General features: G+C 37.6%; 1 protein-coding gene across 1 annotated transcript in view; it reads left to right on the top strand.

The window, feature by feature from the left end:
- The window catches only part of LOC100890436 (Fanconi anemia group M protein), a 35,683-nt gene extending 24,929 nt beyond the window's left edge, over positions 1 to 10,754 (top strand). Inside the window, exons 18-24 of the mRNA XM_011673703.2 lie at positions 1,174 to 2,474; positions 3,059 to 3,236; positions 4,001 to 4,136; positions 5,107 to 5,186; positions 5,855 to 5,952; positions 7,010 to 7,104; positions 8,578 to 10,754. Of these exons, the coding sequence (XP_011672005.2) occupies positions 1,174 to 2,474; positions 3,059 to 3,236; positions 4,001 to 4,136; positions 5,107 to 5,186; positions 5,855 to 5,952; positions 7,010 to 7,104; positions 8,578 to 8,686 (1,997 nt within the window). The 3' untranslated portion in view covers positions 8,687 to 10,754. The remainder of the gene's footprint in view (positions 1 to 1,173; positions 2,475 to 3,058; positions 3,237 to 4,000; positions 4,137 to 5,106; positions 5,187 to 5,854; positions 5,953 to 7,009; positions 7,105 to 8,577) is intronic.
- Positions 10,755 to 20,036: the final 9,282 nt, after the last annotated feature.

Here is a 20,036-nt window from a genome sequence, read left to right as displayed (position 1 = left end):
ATAACATCTCAGATTTAACATTGTTAAACGATGCCTTTAACTTCACAATCACACTGCCTAAAAGAGACTCATATCAGACTGAAAAAACAGTTGGATTACCCGAATGGCCAAGGTATTGTTTGTCGCTTTTGAATCTTGCGTAGAGTCAGTTTGGTGGTGTGACCAATGTAATTGCTTAACAGTCACAGCAGTTTGTGTTTTCTGTCAAGGGGTCTTTTTATCATCTACTTAGAGCCAGAATTGTTTTAATTCAAATAATTAGACATGAATTAAACACCATTCTGGTTCTAAACAGAAAATTTGTACTTGGTAAGTTTCATGTGATATCACATACGACTTTGTTTACTTTCCTTTGAACTTAACATGGGTACTTTTTATGCCTCCGCCACCGAAGGTGGTGCCGGAGGCATCATGTTTTCGGGTTGTCCGTCCGTACGTCCGTACGTCCGTCCCGTTTGACCGTTATCACAATATCTCAAGAACCATTTAAGATTTTAACTTAAGACTCGGGAATAGTATTTATCACCATAGGAAGACGATCTGATTAGATTTTGGAGTACGTAGGTCAAAGGTCACAGGTCACAGAGGTCAACTTATGAAATTCCTTGTATTGAGTTTGTTAGCGCGATATCTCAAGAACCATTTGAGATTTAAACTTCAAACTTAAGGATAGTATGTATCACCATAGGAAGACGATCTGATTAGATTTTGGAGCACGTATGTCAAAGGTCAAGGGTCACAGAGGTCAACTTATGAAATTCCATACATTGAGATTGTTATCATGATATCTCAAGAACCACTGGAGATTTAAACTTCAAACTGAGTGATAGTGTGTATCACTATAGGAAAACAATCTGATTACATTTTGGAGCACGTAGGTCAAAGGTCAAGGGTCACAGAGGTCAACTTATGAAATTCCATACATTGAGATTGTTATCATGATATCTCAAGAACCACTGGAGATTTAAACTCCAAACTTGTTTAAATTGCTCTATGGCGGAGGCATCATTTTCGACTGCGCGCAGTCAAAATTCCATCTAGTTTTTACCAGCATTGATTCATTTTTATAGAAAGAAATTTAATTTAACTTCTTGATCATGAAACTTTCATGGGGTTCTTTATTTTCTTATTGCTTTGAATTCAACATAATTCCTTAAGTTCTTGTATTTGCAGATATGCATGCCATGTATATGAAATCAGTGAGAAGCCCCCCAGTACCAGGTCCAGGCAGCCGCTTCAAGATGGCGCACCGTCATTCCCCAGACATGAATGTCTTCTCTCAGGTGCCGCATCAAGATTCCACTTACATGGAGGACAGCTTCGTAGTCCAGGGTGGGGAGGAGGAGGAGGAGGACCAAGGAATGAGGGAAGACATCAGCTTGGTTACTATGGACAACACCATCAATCTGGACAACATCATTGATGGAGGATCTAGGAGGAGAGGAGGAAGGAGATTAAGGAGCAGGGTCGGGGAGAGCAAGGCAGCGAGGATATTGAGGGCAGGAAGGGCAGCTGTGTTAAAGTCGGACTCATCGCATTCTGATGTGGAAGAGGCAGCAGAAGACGATGATTTGATGGACTGGGAAATAGATTTAGATTTCGAAGATTGTAGAAAGAACCAGAGGAAAAACCACTCAAATCACCCAGCTTTAGCAAAAGGAAGACAGCTTGGGGATCACAAGATGTTGGTAAAGGGGATCGTATCCTCAAAACCTTCTACTGGTGATTGGATTAGCAAGCCTAAAACAGATACACAACCGTTTGAAGTTAATTCCAAGGATGTGCATGCTGTAAGGGAAAAGATTAAGTCACCACTTAAGACGAACTATGCTTTGATGAATTCTGAACGGATCAAAGAGGGCTCTGTTGATCCAGACAAAGGATTATCGATATCAAAACCCTGCACCTTTATTCCCCCTCGACCGGCTGCACCCAGCAGTAGCTCCTCGATTGATTCCCCCCAAACTCTGGCTCAGAGGGAAAAGGAGGAGAGACTGAGACGACAGAAACAGAAACAAGCAGATTTCCTGCAGAAGTTGCAGCAGAAGCGAGCACAGTCGTCATCTCAAACGGCGGCAAACATCAGCCCTCACCAAAGAACGTTATCATTGTCATCTTGGAGTCGCAAGAAGGAGGAAGGCATGGGTAAAACGACCACGACTAATCATCCAATGTCTCATGCAAGTCCTGGTTCAAACACAAGATGTGCCCTTCCAAACTCTGAGGGATTTAAAGTCACTGATTCGTCGGGAGAGGGCAGTTTAAGTATGAAAAGTGAAGCAGCAAGCAAGGATGCAAGCACCACTATCACGAACAGAAACACTGACTCAAGGCTGGATAGGAGTACACCTGCAGTCTCAGCATCCAACAAAATCAATCACAATCTAACCATGATGGATAATACAGTAGCCAATGCCACAATGTCTACGACCGCTGTGAACAGTTCAGCTCTTAGCAGCCCTCGAGTGAGTACGGTACATATGATTTTAACTATTTTAATGATTAGTTTGATGGGATCTAATTTTGAATGAAATAATAACAATGTTACTTATGATAATGTAAGCATGTAAAATCTTACAGTAGGCTTTACGGTTGCACCATATGAGAGAGAGGGGTTCGGATCGGGGAGTCCAGAAAAGGACTGTCGGTAATCTTTCGTAACTTCTTAACTGAGCTTCCTTTTGGTCATATTAATAGTAAAATTGAGATTTAGGTTTAGTATAGTGTTGATAGAAAATGGTGGTAGAACAAAGTTAGGAATTGATAAGATGCTGGAAAATAAGGATCAAGTCAAGAAACGATGGATATATTTGTGAATTGTACTCAGCACCAACACAAACTAAAAAATGCAACTTGATAGCATAGGGAAGAAGAGGGTTAGTGAAAAATAAAACAGAGTAGAAGAAAAAGGAGGGAGATGCCTCCTAGATTCATTCACATTCACTGAGAGTCACATGTAATTAAAAAAAAAACAGTTTGAGATTAAAATTGTTGTAAAAGGAAATTGAAGTTATGATTTGTTTAGTTCACAGCTGTCTCAATTTATTTCCCATTTTAGTCATCAGTTGGTCAAGTGCCTCTGGTCATCCTAGTGGATAGTAAGGAGTTGTCCAGTGCCCCTCACATAGTATCTACCTTGACCATTACCCATGGACTCAATCCTATTGTTAGTCAGCTCCAGGGGTGTGATTATGTAACCAGTACCCGCATGGGGGTGGAGAAACGCACCCTAAGTGGTAAGTTATTGTTGTCTCATATTTTTAAAACATCTTCATACATTCATCATCATTACAAAAAGAAATTAATGTTGATAACTACGTAATTTTTTATTTTGTTTTGTGGTACAATAGAAAATATCCATCCTTGAATAACATCATATTCGAGTGTACTAAAGAATAGAAAATAGATTTCATCATTATTTTGTTTCCTAAGACTTCTGTATCCGATTAGTTTGAATCTATACTACAGAATTAAAGTTGTCGTTGTTGATTCCATTCTTTAACTTTACTAGTAATATATTCATTTTCCATTTCATTTACTTTGAGTTTACTTTGCATTTTGCTATATAATTTTATTTTATCTCTCTTTCTCCCTTGGAGACAATTCCTTTTAGTCACATTTTTGTTATATCATTCATTGCTCATTTCATTGGAACTAGATAGCATCATCTACAGCCTTTTATAGTAGAAAAGGTAATAAGATAATTTCAGGAAAGCATTGGTTTTTGGGGCTTCTTTCACTTTTTGTTTTCTTTTTAAAGCCCCACTGTCCTACTTGTAACTACTTGCTCCCTCTATATAGAAAACTTCCCAAATTGGTGCCTGTTGGTCCCCCATGATCCTCTTTTTCTTATGTTAGTTGAGAGCTGAGTCAAAGAGATAGCCACCTGTCAGTGACCTCGCTGTGTGGTCTAACCCCTTCTGGCCCAGTAGTATTGACGATCTTTAAAAGACTGTTTTTCAATATAATAATTGTTTCTGTACTGTATTGATGATTCCAGAATTTGCCAATGGAGCTAACAAGCAGAAGCTTCTAGACAGAGTGCGTCATATGTGTGAGCTCTTTGACAGACCTACTCTTATCATTGAGAAGGACAGAGATAAAAACAGAGATAAGAGACAACCACCAAAGACATTGTAAGTATAGGCCTGCCTTCATCAGCTTGAGATTGCCAAATGGCCTGCTATTTCTGATTTGGGAAATAATCCTACTTGACCTCGAAACTTGAAACACATGCTCGAGAACTTAGCTTCAGATATTTTGCTCAGCGTTCGCGCATAGTGCAAGTCTTCGGGCTGGTGAAGACGCACCGGACAAATAGCGGGATATTTTGCAAACTAGCCCAAGATATCTTGGGATGATTATCTCGACCAAATATCCCGCTAACTTCGGGCTGATGAAGCGGCAAATTAACTGGATAATTTGCAATCAAGATAGTTCAAATAGCAGGATATTTGGCAATCTTGAGCTGATGAAGCCAGGCCTTTTGAGAACAGGTTAGGGTCATTTGAATGGTAATTCCAATCTGAAAACAAATTGATTTTAAACTGAAATATCAGAGATATGAACTTTAAATTTTCAAATCTCTATAAATAGTTATCTGGAAATAGGACAATGGTACAGCTTGATACAAGTAGATTAATTTATGCTTTTATTCAATCAGTCACTGTTTGTACATGTTGCCATGCGGCTTATGATTTCGACATCAATAAAGAGTAATGAGCATATTACAATCCACCAATATTACCTCTAAGATGTTCTCCAGGGGGGTGTTTCACAAAGATCCTAAGTTGAACTTATCTGTAAGTTGGACTTAACAATTATGGAAAGCTGTTGGCATCTTTGGCAATATTTTTTTTAAGTCAATTTAAAAGGCATAAAATGTTGATTCAAATCATTCATATTTTCTATTATCATGTTCTTGACGTGGTATTTATTAAAAGTTTAAAATACTTGAACTTTTGCTGTTGAATATATTTTATTTTAAGGCTAAAAAATGGCTCTCCATAATGTTTAAGTCTAACTTAGAGTGGAGTTCGAATTAGGACCTTTGTGAAACACCCCCCTGAATACTGATTCTGATAATGTTATCTTGTGTTGCTACAGAATCAGAACCAAATATTTGGATTCGACGTTGGCTGCCCTGACCAAGACCCATGTCAAGATACTCTTCTCAGATTCAACAGGTGAATTGCTCTTTACTTTCAAGGAATTGTTATGCTTTAGTAGTTCCTTCATTAGACTTTCTGTTGGAAGGTTTGCAGCTTTAAAGCCCCTCTGCACTAGTTTCACATGGAGGGATTAGACCTCCCTGCAAGGTCACTGGCAGGAGGTTATCTCATCAAATCAGCTCTCAATTAACATAAGAAAAAGGGCATCATGGGGGATCAACAGGTACCTCTTTGGCATTGTTGGCTGTATAGAGGGCGCACGTAGCTATAAGTTGTGCAGTGGGGCTTTAATCCTTGCCTGACACTAACATTTTGTGGTGAAATGCGACTCTATATTTGTCACTCTCCATCCAGTTGTAAAGTTGTGCTGCATCCATTTTTACATGCATTTTTTTTAAAACATCATGCATGAATTCAAATTTTCACCTTAAAAAAAATAACTCACCTGTTTTTCTCCTAGAACAAATTTGTATAGTCCACTGTACTATATAGGAAATGGTTAGGAAACGTTTAGATTAGAGTTTTATCTATTGAGCTTTATCTATTGAATGGTAGAGAGATTTTTCTGATAGCCAGAATTAACACTTCTACTTTTACAATGAGTTATTGCCTTTGTGACTCCCTACACACAATATGGCGTCAAGAGCCTTATTTCTTTCTTTTATATAAATGTATCTCTGCAGAAGAGACTGCTCGAATCTTGGCAGACTTGACAAAGATTGAGAGCAGAAAAGGAGCTGAAATTCCAGTCATCTCGGATATGGATTCTACCTCAGAACAGGTGAAAACATCAGATTAGTCGAATAATTACTGGAACTGTTAATTGCGGGAAAATATAAAACCTTTGATTCTGAAGAAAATAAATAATCAATCAGGCCCCCACCTAATGCTGAAGAACAAACTGTTTCCAGCGTGCTTATCTTATGTGACTTTCATTATTGTTGGGTTTTTATGTGGCATCAAAAGTTTGAAACTGTATGATATCTAGTAATATTTTTCATATGAGAACGTTTCATGACGAAACTTTTTCAGGTAATAATATACTATAATTGTCTTTTAATTGTAAGTGAAAAAAAATGAGAAAGTTCCCAAATAATTGTTCACTTTTACCAATTCTCATATTGACCTTAAAATGGGTAATATTGTTGAAGGTTGATGAAAAAAAACTGCCTAATTTTTGTATGAAAAGTTGCTTGTCATATTCCTCCTACTATACTAATCCTCTTACATGCAACAAATCCTGAAAAATTTCTCAAATCACAAAGATGTTTATGGTTTTCTTTGAAGGCGTCAATGAGTAGTTCCCTCTAACAGTAAATTCTCCCAACCAAGTTTTGAATTACCGGTATCCAAAGCGTTTTTCCGTGAAAATAAGACATAAAACAGGCCTTTAAAAATCTTTCAACACTCAATGTTTGTGATGGTATAAGTTCCAAAGAGCCAATTTATGGCTTCATAACCTAAATAAAATGCAATTATAATAGTATAGTTGGGAGAATTAAGGAATCGATCAGACCAGTTTTTCCCAATTTCTATCATTAATTAATGGTCTTTTTCACTCAAAATTACAGATTATCTTTAATTGTACATCTAGCATTGAAGTCACTACCTTAGCCCCTTTTTCTTTCATCTAAACTATGTTACCAAGTCCCTTTAATTGTACATCTAGCATTGAAGTCACTACCTTAGCCCCATTTTCTTTCATCTAAACAATGTTACCAAGTCCCTTTAATTGTACATCTAGCATTGAAGTCACTACCTTAGCACCATTTTCTCTGATCTGAAGAATGTTACCAAGTCTCTGTAATTCTCCTTTTGTTCCTCTTCGTCCCTCCAAGGTCTTGAAGTTCTACCAGTCTGTCCCTGGAGTGAGCTATGTAACGGCACTCAGCCTCATGCGTCATTATCCATCCGTTGCAGAGCTCCTGTCAACGTATGTATTTCAAATATTAGGCTTTAAAGTGACTCTGTAACATTGCCTCAGATTCTGTAAACAAAATACTGGATTTAGCTCATGCTGCAAGCATAATTATAAACCTTTAGGTGAGCCAGGAATCCCATGACTTTTACAAGCCGATCGCATGTCGAGTATCAAGATATTTATGATTGGATATCGAAATTTCATTTTTTGTTTTCCTAAAGGTTTTTATAATACTACAGTCTATTGGGGAAAATGAGTATGGTAAAACTGGTCACCCAAAGATTTTTACATTTTTGAGGCACTTCATGATCATTTTGAAGCGCAATTTTTTTAAGGGCTTCAATATTACATCATGTCATAGACACTGATAACACGTAGGACCATGCATCTCAGATTTAACATTGTTAAATGATGCCTTAAATGCTTATATTCTGAAAATGATGTTATATTTTATGTAAGCAAACTTAAAGTCTTTGGCTGTTGTCTGCATAATACTGGCTTAGTTAAGGGTAAAAACCGGTAGTGGTGAAATTGTGGTTCAAGGGTTTTGGGTGCAAAATATCCATTTAATATTGTTTAAATATTGCCTTCAGTGGTTTAGATGGCAATCATTCAACCTAAATTCGCAAAAAAGCAGAAATATATGCCCAAATGTTTAATGTTGAAGTGCATTCGCGATATCTATCCAGACCGGATCGATATGATAATTTATAATAATAATAATAATAATAATAATAGCCTAATAGTCCACTCCAAATTTTATTAAACCGAAACGGAAATAATTTACCAAATATATCAATTAGTAGGCAGTTTCCTGGCAAAATTTGTATCATTACGTATTAGTCAACACATATTCTTTCACATGATTGGTTAGAGCTTCCATTTCATTTTTTATAAGGGGGACGTTTCCAAAACTGGTCAATAACTTTGAAGTTAAAAGAGACATCTGCACAAGCACCAAAGTTGAATGTTACTTTTGGCAATTTCACTTGTAGCCTAATAACTTCTTGCAATGATAGCTCTCACCCTAAATGTTTGACAAAATAAAACCTGCTGCACTTATGGCTTGAGTGTATGTCAGAACACCGTTTGAAGCACTATTGTTCCAAAGGGCATTGCTCACAAAATTTGACTTGTTTGAGTTCATTACATCTCCATGCAATATGGATCCTTGGGAGTGTTTCACAAAGACTAAGATTAACTTTAAGTTGAACCTAACTATGGCAGGCCGTTCATGCCACTGTTTGCTCTCACCATTGCGATGTTTAGATAACATTTTCCTTCCATAATGAATTATCAAAAATTGTAAATTCTGTAGATTTGTGACCATGATTTGTAAGTCCATTGAGAGACCAATGCCAGGAAATGGTGAGGAGCAAACAGTGGCATGAACGGCCTGCCATAGTTGAGTCCAACTAAAAGTCGATCTTAGTTTTTGTGAAACGCTCTCCTTATTTGGTATGTTATATTTGTCTTGTATGATAGGTGTGCACCCGTCTTGCAGTCAAGGATTAAAGTATCGTCCGTTCGAGCAAAACAGATCATGACCTACATCAACCACTGCTTCGACGAGCAGATGACAGGGTCAAGGTGACCTTTGACCTTTAAATTACGAGCATGGCTGTGGATAGCCTGATATTTGAACTCATTCTTATGTTAAAGCTTATCTGTACTAGTTCGTAGGAGGGATTAGACCACCCTGCAAGGTCACTGGACAGGTGGTTATCTCATCAACTCAGCTCTCAGTTAACATAAGAAAAAGAGGATCATGGGGGACCAATGTTCACCGATTACGCATTTGTTATATAGAGGGCGAAAGTAGCTACAAGTAGTGCAGTTGGGCTTTAAGTCATAGCAGTTGTGGGTGAGCTTGCCTGAAAGTCTGAGATTTTCGTTGGGAGTAGCATTTCTTGAAAGTCAGAGAGTTTAAAAATTACCTCATCAGAAAATTATAACAAAAATCATAGCCTGGCGCAGATAATAATTGCAATAGTGAAGAGAAGAAGCAATGAACGTGTGAAGAACATGGAATCATGTCTTTGAAGTAAATCCGTACAGTACAATTTGTTTCAAGCAATTAAATGTAATGTTTGAAGGGAACTAATAACATGGAATTCATATATCTACAGCTAGTATGTTTAAAATCATCAACAGCAACAACAACATTAGAAGAAGAAAAAAAAAATCAGCATTTTATACCCATAACAGAGGAGGCGCGATAGCTCAGTTGGGATAACAGTGGTCTCGTATTCCGGTGACCTTGGTTTGAAACCAAGTCAATACGCTAGTGCCCTTTGGTAAGGCATTAATCCTCATTTCCAGGTCCCTCGAAGTGAACCTAAAGCCGTCGGTCCTCTGGTTGCTTACTAATAATCATTTATGCTTTTTTAGCAGTCAAGTAAAATAACCACCACTAAACTAACAGGTATTAAAAGGAATATTTATAAGAAAATAACGGAAAATGTAAAAAAGATATACTCTCAGAATAACATTTTGACTTTGTTTTTATGCACCTATGGGTGAGGCAAGCAGTTGAATCACAAGTTTTACCTTCTTCTGTTCGTAAACATGCAATTTCTCTTGCTATTGCAGGAGCTTGTTTTGTTTTATGAAGCAATATTTTTGATGTACATGTATCATACCGTCGTGAAACTAAAAACATCAAGAGCAAAATCATTTTGGATGATGGTCCCCTTTAATGGGTCATCCTTTCGGTATGTTAGAAAAACATAGTGATTATTATGTAGTATGTGAAAAAGAGGATGTGCCTTCATTTAATTTATTTATTTATTAACATTTATTTCCTTCTCAACGGTACAATATAAAACACAATGTATATATCAATTATATATGTAATAATGATTTCAACATAGAGTATACAGTAAATAATTCAGATAACAGAAAGAGGCGAAAACCCGAAAAGCAAAGCTTGAGTTGGGAACGCCTATAATAAGTTAACACAGTTACTGAGAGAACATTATAGATATTATTATGCAATTACATATTGTATAACACAATGTTGATAGGAAAGAAAAAATAGTAAATGGAAGAAAAACTGAAAAGAGAATTAAGTATAGGAAGGCATGTTCACTTATAAAGGGAAAGTTAACTCAATTACATACTCCAAGCCCTCCAGGGCTGTCTTGGGCTGTGTATGTGCCTACGATTACAATTAGGAGATATTGGCCATAATGAATATTCACATTATCAAATTTCTTTTTATCTTAAACGATTGCAGTAATCAGTCAAATCTTCTGGTAAAATTGATTACCTGACATGGTATGATAGATAGATACCATAGTCAAAATGAAAGTGCATAAGTAAAGCCCTTAGTAAACTCATGCTATGAATGCTTGAATAAATATGAATGTGTGAGATGATATACATTTAAACACTTAAGCATTGGTAGCAACTACTGCACTTTAATTCATATGAACTCATCATGGTAACAAATTTATAAAATGTCATGTGGCTATATTTTTAGCCAATGCATTTGTCTTATTTGTATTTTTTTTTTCTTCCAATTATGTCTTCATATGTCATCAGGTTTATGTGCTACAGAAAGAATGTGCAATTTTCATATTAGTGTCAAAGTATGATTTATACACGTATGTAAAGCAATAAAAGCAAAGGCTTATAATAACAAAAGATTCATTCTCTGACTTGAAAACTATACATGTATTTTGTTTTGTATATAGTGAAATTGATGTTTTTTATGAGTCTTCATATAGCTTGATATGTACGCAGTTTGGCAACTTCAATTCAATTCAATTTTATCTCGTCCAATAATGTCATGGAAACTCATTGTGGGATTTTACATATTGCGTCTGACATTAAAATCATGTATTAAAAGACATCAAAAGCATGACATTGAAATAGGAAATACATTCAAAATCGGTGGAAAATATCGACACAATCCACAAATATACATAGTAAAAAGGCCCCAAGATTTACAACATAACCTTAGTACACAGTTCCCCAATCCCTGCAACCCTCCCAGAAACTCGTCCCAAGCTGGTGCATGCCGAAGAGACATAGAGAGAGACAGAGACAGTGAGAAATGACGAGAGACAAAGAGAGCGAGAGAGAGGAAGATATGTAGAGAGAAACAGAGAGAGAGAGAGATAAACAGAGAGAGTGGAAGGGAAGGATCGAGACGGGGGCAGAGAAGGAACCCAAACCCACTTGGTTCGGTTGGACATAATGTGGTGCTTGTTATATATATAACCGTCTTGGTTTAAAGCTTATACAGGCTTAGCAAATAACTTTTTGAAAGAAATGTGTCAAGGTGTGTCTAATGGGAACCGAAAATTTGTGAGATTGACTCTGCTCTTGCTTATGCATGATGGCAGAAAACAAGTAGGGCTGCTATGACAAAAAGTCAGATAAAATTGTATGAAAATATTCCAACCTCTAGTAAATATATTATAAAGAGGTAGATAAGTAGGCCTTGGACAGACTTACAAATCTTTTTTTCATGAACATCAAGATGATATGGACAAAGGAAACCAGACAAAGCAGAAACAAAATATAATTATGACATTGATATCTTTTGCGTAGAACTTTCCAGGATGTGTTGGGTCTGTGCACAGTCAACAACAAGAAAATAAAGATTTCCTTTACCTTATTTTATTTATTTGATCATTGAAAGTACAAAAATGATTGTATCAGTTTGCCTCTGCTTTACCTTTATGCATGGATCTTTGCACCCCCTCTCTCTCTCTCTCTCCCTCATCTCTTTCTCTCTCTTATCTCTCTCTCTCTCTCTCTATCTCTCTCTGCCCCCCCCCCCCCCCACCGGGGTCCATTCACTGTTCATAAGGACCGTTATTCATGAGGACCTCTATTCATAAGGACCACTATTTTGTATAATGAATAGCGACCCTCATTTCGTATTATGAATAGCGACCCTCTTCTTCTACTATGAATAGCGACCCTCTACTCCTATTATGAATAGCGACCCTCTTCTATTAATAATGACCCTTATGAATAGCGGCCCTCATTTTGCATTATGAATAGCGACCCTTGTTTCGTATTGTGAATAACGACCCTCGTTTCGTATTATGAATAGCGACCCTCATTTCTATAGCGAACCTCTACTCCTATTATGAATAGCGACCCTCATTTCGTATTATGAATAGCGACTTTCTCGTGATTTCATGAATAGCGACCCTCATTTCGTATTAAGAATAGTGACCCCCTACTCCTATTATGAATAGCGAACCTCATTTTGTGTTATGAATAGCGACCCTCATTTCGTATTATGAATAGCGACCCTCTACTTCTATTATGAATAGCGACCCTCATTTCGTATTATGAATATCGACCTTCATTTTGTTTTATGAATAGCGACCCCCTACTCCTATTATGAATAGCGACCCTCTTCTTCTATTATGAATAGCAACCCTCTACTCCTATTATGAATAGCGACCCTCTTCTATTAATAATGACCCTTATGAATAATGACCCTTATGAATAGCGACCCTCGTTTCGTATTATTAATAGCGACCCTCATTTCCTATTATGAATAGCGACCCTCATTTCCTATTATGAATAGCAACCCTCTAGTCCTATTATGAATAGCGACCATCATTTCTTATTATGAATAGGGACCCTCAGTTCGTATTATGAATAGCAACCCTCTAGTCCTATCATGAATAGCGACCTCTTCTACTATTATGAATAGCGACCCCCACTCACTATTATGAATAGCGACCCTCTTCTCCTATTATGAATAGCGACCCTCTACTCCTATTATGAATAGCGACCCTCTTCTACTATTATGAATAGCGACCCCCACTCACTATTATGAATAGCGACCCTCTTTTTCTATTATGAATAGCGACCCTCTACTCCTATTATGAATAGCGACCCTCTTCCCCTATTATGAATAGCGACCCTCTTCATTGATTATGAATAATGACCCTTATGAATAGCGACCCTCATTTCGTATTATGAATAGCGACCCTCTCGTCGTATTATGAATAGCGACCCTCTTTCTGTGTTATGAATAGCGACCCTCTTTCTGTGTTATGAATACCGACCATTGCGTAATATTATGAATAGGGACCCTTATGAATAACGACCCCGATTTCGTATTATGAATAGCGACCCTCTTCTAATATTATGAATACCGACCCTCTCCTTTGATTATGAATAGCGGTCCTTATGAATAATGACCTTTATGAATAATGACCCTTTTCTCAAATTATGAAAAGCGGACCTTATGAATAGCGGTCCTTATGAATAGCGGACCTTATGAATAGCGAACCTTATGAACAGCGGTCCTTATGAATAGCGACATTGACCCCCCCCCCCACTAACCCCCACCCCTATTTCCCTTGCCCCTCTTTTCTTTTAATTGGAAGTGAAAAGACTTTCTCTACCTCTCCCTCTCCCGTCAGTTTGCCTCTGCTTTACCTTTATACATGGATTCTCTGCATCCTATCTTCATCTCTCTCCCTCATCTCTCTCTCTCTCTCTCTCTCTCCCCCCCCTCTCTCTCTCTCTCTCTCTGTCTCTCCCTTTCTCCCTCTATCTGTCATACCCACCCCCCCCCCCCCGGCCCCACCAACTCCCCTCACTTCCCTAGCCCCTCTTTTCTTATCTTTCTGATTTTCTCTACCTCTCCCTCTCCCGTCAGTTTTACCTGTATGCATGGAGTCTCTGCACCCCATCTTTATCTCTCTCTCTCTCTCTCTCTTTCTCTCTCTCTCTCTCTCTCTCTCTCCCTCTCTCTCTCCCTCTCCCTCTATCTGTCCCACACCTACCCCCATTAACTTTCCTCACTTCTTTATCCCCTCTTTTGTAATCTTTCTGACTTTCTCTACCTCTCCCTCTCCTGTTGTTGTTCCATGCTCTCCCTCCCACTCTCTGCCAATTGTCGCAAGAGCAAGTGTTGTACAATGAAATAAAAGAGCTTGCGAATTTTCAAATAAATTTTTGACAAGCTCCAAAAAATTAAGTGACTGGCAATGAATGAATTTGGTAGCTTTATTCAACATTGAAAGTCGTAACTATAGTGAAATAGTGCCATCTACGGTTTTCGGTTTTTGTTTTTGTTTTATTTGTTTGTTTTTCTGTTTTATCTCTTCGACTTCTTCTCAAAAATACATGACTGGATTTTGACCAAACTTGGTGGAAATCATCGTTAGGCAAGTGAGATCTAAATTTGTTCAAATAAGGTGCCTACCCACAATGGAAGCCTGGGACAGCCCCCCCCCCCCCAAAAAAAAAAAAGTTCCTCAAGGTTTGTAATTGCTCATTTTCTTCTTCTTCTTGAAAACCCATGGTTGGAGTATAACCAAAATGTTTAGGAATCACCTGCAGGAAACGAAGATTTAGAGTTGTTCAAGTAGGATATATGCCCCCAAGGGGGCTCGGGGCAATTGATTCATCCTTACCTTTAATATCACAAAAGACAGGCTTTTTTTGTTCTTTCTGACGGAATATCAGCTTACAAGCCCAACTATTAGTTTCCCTATTTCGCGCAATATTATTTATTTAGAGTACACCGAATACTATAGATTTGCATCATTTTTACTTAGCTGTATTAAGAAGTTGTATTTTAATTTTCTTATTTCAATGTTTTGTTTGACCATGGAGGCTAAAAAGAATGCACCTTCTCCCCCTTTCTCTCTCTCTCTCTCTCTCTCTCTCTCTCTCTCTCCCTCTCTCCCTCTCTCTCTCTCTATATATAAGCAGATGTTATCGGCTACGAAGTCACATGTAAAAACTTAAGTCTAACGAACACGATCGCGACGACTTTCAAAATAAAACAAAGTTAAACAATTTCAACTTTTGAAATGTGCAAACATGACATATTCCGAATATTTTCTTATACACATCTACACAGGTGCGCCTTCTCCTGTGTAGATGTGTATAAGAAATGTATTAATGTTTTAATGCTACGTTTATCCACCTTGTTTCTTATTTTGCCTTTTAAAGATCTCTCCTCTCTCTATATATCTCTCTTCTCTCTCTCCTCTCTCCTCTCTCTTTCTATACCTCACTCTCTCCCTGTCTCTCTTCTCTCTCTTTCTACCTTCCTCTCTCTTCCTTCTCTCTCCCTCACTTCCCCTCCGTATCTCCCCTCCCCTCTCTTTCCCTCTACCCTCTTTCTTTTTCTTTCTACCCTTCCCTTTCTTGTCCCTCTCTTTCTCTCTCACCACTTCTTCTTCTCTCTCTCTCTCTCTCTCTCTCTCTCTCTCTTTAGTCATTTCTCTTCTTTTCGATTTCTTTGTCATATCTCGCCTTGGTCTAGCCACATCTAGCCAGCCGTTGTTATTGTATTGTAACCATATTTTCATGTGTGTGAAACAATATGTTCTTCTTAAGTATTTTGTTGGTTCAATTTTGTTTACACTATTCAATTTCATTGTAAATCAACCATTATGAGTTCCTGAACTTTACGTGTAGATGTTTTTAAACCGAATAAATAAATAAATAAATAAAATATATGTCTAAAAGCAATAGATCAGGGTGTTGTAATTGCCCTTGAGTTGATTTCCTGAATTGATTTGCTATGAAAAATAATCGCAGGACTTTCAAGATAATATTCAGGGACGATTTCAATACCATGTTTTTATACCTTATATCCCATTTAAATCGTGCTCAGGATTTTCAATCAGTCATCGTAAGTTTCCCACATTTCAATATAGGTCATGGAAAAGGCTATTGAAATTTGCCGTAGTTTGAATTCTTGAAAGCCTGCGATCCTTTTATATAAGCAAATTTTGCCCCTTTTAATGTTACTCCCGGTACGATTTTCTAAGATTTGGATTTAATGCTCTATTTGGGAGGAAAATTATGTAGATCCGAATTTATTCTTTCACATGCCTGTCATGTCAAAGCATTAACCGGTTTATGGAATCATTACTGATTTTATCTTCAGATTGATTCCGAAAAATCTGGTTTTATCTGTTGTTCATGATATTTCATTAATGCGGACTCCTGGGGTATATTCAACCAGAGGCGGCGCCACAGAGGGAGGGGGGCAGGGAGCAGCCGCCCCCTATCATTTTCAAAAAAAGGAAGAGGAAGAGAAGGAGTAAGAGGAAAAGGAAAAGGAGAATGAAAAGGAAAGGAGAAGAAAAGAAAAGGAAGGGGAAGAGAAGGAGGAAGGCAAGGAGAACTTACTCCCGGTACGATTTTCTAAGATTTGGATTTAATGCTCTATTTGGGAGGAAAATTATGTAGATCCGGATTTATTCTTTCACATGCCTTTACATGTCAAAGCATTAATCGGTTTATGGAATCATTACTGATTTTATCATCAGATTGATTCCGAAAAATCTGGTTTTATCTGTTGATACTTAATTCATGATATTTCATTAATGCGGACTCCTGAGGTATATTCAACCAGGGGCGGCGCCACAGAGGGGGGGGGGGCACCCCCTTTGGGATTATACCAATGGCTGACCTAAAAAAGTTGACCTTACCCCCCCCCTCCAACGGAGCAAAATGTCAAATTTTAAAATTTCGAGACCAAAAAAAAAAAAAGTGTCCTCTTACCCCCCCCCCCCCGCTTATTCAGCGGCTGACTGAGTCGTTGCGAAATTTTCGGCCCGATTTAAAAATGTTAACCCCCCCTCCCCCTTGAAAAAAATCCTGCGTACGCGCCTGATTCGCATAATACCGGCGGTTTAAACATTGGTTGACGACGAAGAACCTTTCACCAACTGAAGACAAACAAAATCAAATTAATCCCTTGTAGGCCTATCTCCTAAACCTCATGGCTGATTGTTCAATGGAAACGAAATATTCATTTACAACAACCCTTCTGAAAATTACGGTGACCTTCGCACTTTCTAGTGTTTCTGTTGAGCGTTCATTTAGTGATCTTCGATTGCTGAAAACGTACTTGAGATCAACAATGACCCAAGAACGTTTGTCTTCACTTCTGGTCATCAATTTAAATAGAGATATTGATATAGATATAAACAAAGGGATTGACGCATGCATTTGCCCGAAAACATCCCCGTAAATTGGAGTTCCTTTTGATCAAAAGTCAAAAGTAGTGCCTGTTCGTGATGCTGTAATTAGCATTTCCCATCATTAAAGGTTAAAGCCAACCTACATTTTAATTGAGCTTGTTCTTAATTGTTAGTTGAACTTAAGACTGTTTTTCTTTTTAGTTTGGGAAAAAGTATGCACCAAATCGAGTCATTCATTATGCATCAATTTCAAAACAAATCTTCAACTTCGCCCCCCCCCCCCCCCCCAGCAAAATAACCTGATGTGCACACGCTGGCCATCGTATTATCAACGTTAGTCATTTCAATCAATCAATGAATTGTGTAATTCTAATTTGAATGCAGAGTTAGTATGAAAGAACATACACGAACCTGCTTATCAAAGGCACGTGTTCAATTATTTGAATTGAATTGTCAACACGAGCAGAAAAAAGGAAGAATACTGATAAGGCAATGTTCTAATATTGCGATAGACTGTATGTCGTGGAGCGCATGATTATTCACCCGATCCAGTTATAATCAAGGCTTCTATTGTAGATGGGTGGACCGATATTGATTCTCTAAATGATTTATAGGTTATAAGGGGGGCTGAACCAGGCGCACCGGAACCGGCTCATTTTTTTAAAGGTTATTATTATTATTATCATCCTTATTATTATTACCATTATGATTGTTACTATTATTGTTATCATTTTATTCATTTTTAATTTTTTTTTTAGGGTGGGGACAAACACTCTGGGGGCCACATCTCGAATGGATTTTCGACAAATTTAGCTATGAAATGTAGCTACGCTTACTAGCTTCATGTAGCACACCCCCAGAAAAAAACACAGTTTCTCCTTTCATACATAATACTTGATATTTCAAAAGAATAATGTTTCAAATAAAAAATAAATAATAATGCTTTCCGAGGGTTAGTAAAAAGTGTGGTCCAATCCCCTTCATTACAGAGAAATATCGCTCTTCTCGCTCTACCTTCTTCAGGAGCACTTATGGAAGACATGACTTGTATTGATAAGAAATATTTTATCTTATAAAAATGCGACGGAGTGTAGCGACCGAGTGAGAAAAATAGCACTTTGGAGCACGTAAAAGCTCATCCATATTGCAAAATTTGTATATAATTTTATTTTCTTCTATAGCGAGCCGAACGGGGACAATATGAGTTTAATAGCCTTCTCCCCGTTTACAGAGGAAAGCTCTACCCGCACACTCCGGGCATAATTATAAAGCGTTTCTACTGGATAGTTTTAAAGTCCCTATGAGGGATTTTGCAATACCTCATCCCTCAACAAAATGAAAGTATGCGCACAATTTAAGATAACAAAATGTGCTGTTTTCTCTCTATGAGTGAAAAACGAAGGGAAATTGATGAGGGACAAACATAGCATCTATTAAAGTCTTCTGGATTAAGTACGACTTAATTCTGCGAATACATGGCCCTGAGAGTGTGCTGCTTACCCTCTCTCTAAAAAAAAGGTAAATTTTCACTCCATTTTCACTTTCTTGGGAGTGACGTCCGTGATCAATTGTTTAGGAGTGAATATCGATTGATTTTAGAGTGAAAAGAGTGAATGTTCACTCTATTTTCACTACATTTTCACTCTTCAGAGGAGTTACGTCCGTGATCACTCGATTTTGTTTAGAGAGTAGAGTGTTGATATGTTTTGTCCATTGCATACAAGGATCCCGGACAAAGGATCGATACTAATGGATTCTGGATTAAGTACAACTTAATTCTGCGAATACATGCAGTGCCCGGGTAGAGTTGGCTGTTTAGAGTATTGATATGTTTTGTCCATTTCATACGAGGATCGAGAATAATGTACATGTAGATCTATATGATTTCACTTATAGCACATGCGTATTATTCTTTGAAAAACATGAAGAACTTTACTAAACAATATACAGCTAATTTAGATAGATCACATTATACATTCAATGATTAAAGTAATATCTGTATTTTTACTTCTTCAATTGATGTACTTGTAAAGAAGATGCAGTGACTCCATTCCGGTATCACTCATTTACCTTTCTTTCAACCCCCCTTTACTTTTCCTTAATCTCTCTATGGGGGTTCTTTTTACCATGTTGACGAAATATTTTATTAACAGCCAATTCAGCAAGGCTACCACATGGTGTTACCGAAAGCATGGCTATTCGACCGTGGATATGGAGAGAGTTAAAGGTAAAGACCAGTATTGGAAACGCCCCAATTTCAAAAAATGAAATGGAAGCTCTCATTACCAATCATGTGAAAGAATATGTTTTGACTAATACATGATGATAACAAATTTGCCGGGAAATCGCCTACTAATTCATATATTTGGTAAATTTGTTTCTCTCATGGTCTGTGAGAGATATAGGGTAGTCCCATATACATCTTTCTGTGTATAGTGCTTGTAACTTTACGAAGAATGGGCCAAATTTCTTATCATTTTGATGATTCCAGAACCTTGTAGATGCTAGATGATCAACCTTTTCTGATCGATTCCACAACGTTTCTTTCACAATGCAATCGCATGACCATAACTGGTCTTTACCTTTAAGTATAATGAGAGAGATAGACAAGAGCGGAGAAGTGAGGAAGAGCTATAGGCTAACAACTGACCGAATGTTGTTAATAAAAATAATAATTGAGAATGGAACTCAAAGAAGAAGGAGGCATAATTAAAAAAGAAAAATCATTACCATGCTTATAGTGTAATTAGTTTGAAATAGATATCATGAAGAGAAATCAACCAATCAATCAATCAATCAATCTTGTGAGTAATGTGCCGCGGGATTCCATATCCTCAAACTGCTGGCGAACAGAGCAACAAGACCAAGCTCTGTAATTATTAGGATCTTTGTCCAGTAGTGCCGTACGTGTTTGTGCCATCGAACTGGATCGACCAAATCAATTGATTCATAATATGTATATGCAATATTTTTTCCCGTAACATGAGAGTAATTTTAATAGTTTCATAC

The sequence above is a fragment of the Strongylocentrotus purpuratus genome, unplaced genomic scaffold (genome assembly GCF_000002235.5).
Source record: "Strongylocentrotus purpuratus isolate Spur 01 unplaced genomic scaffold, Spur_5.0 spur5_scaffold_5, whole genome shotgun sequence".
NCBI lineage: Eukaryota > Metazoa > Echinodermata > Echinoidea > Camarodonta > Strongylocentrotidae > Strongylocentrotus > Strongylocentrotus purpuratus.
The sequence above is the reverse complement of the archived record's forward strand: the minus strand, read 5'-3'. Positions and strand labels throughout refer to the sequence as shown.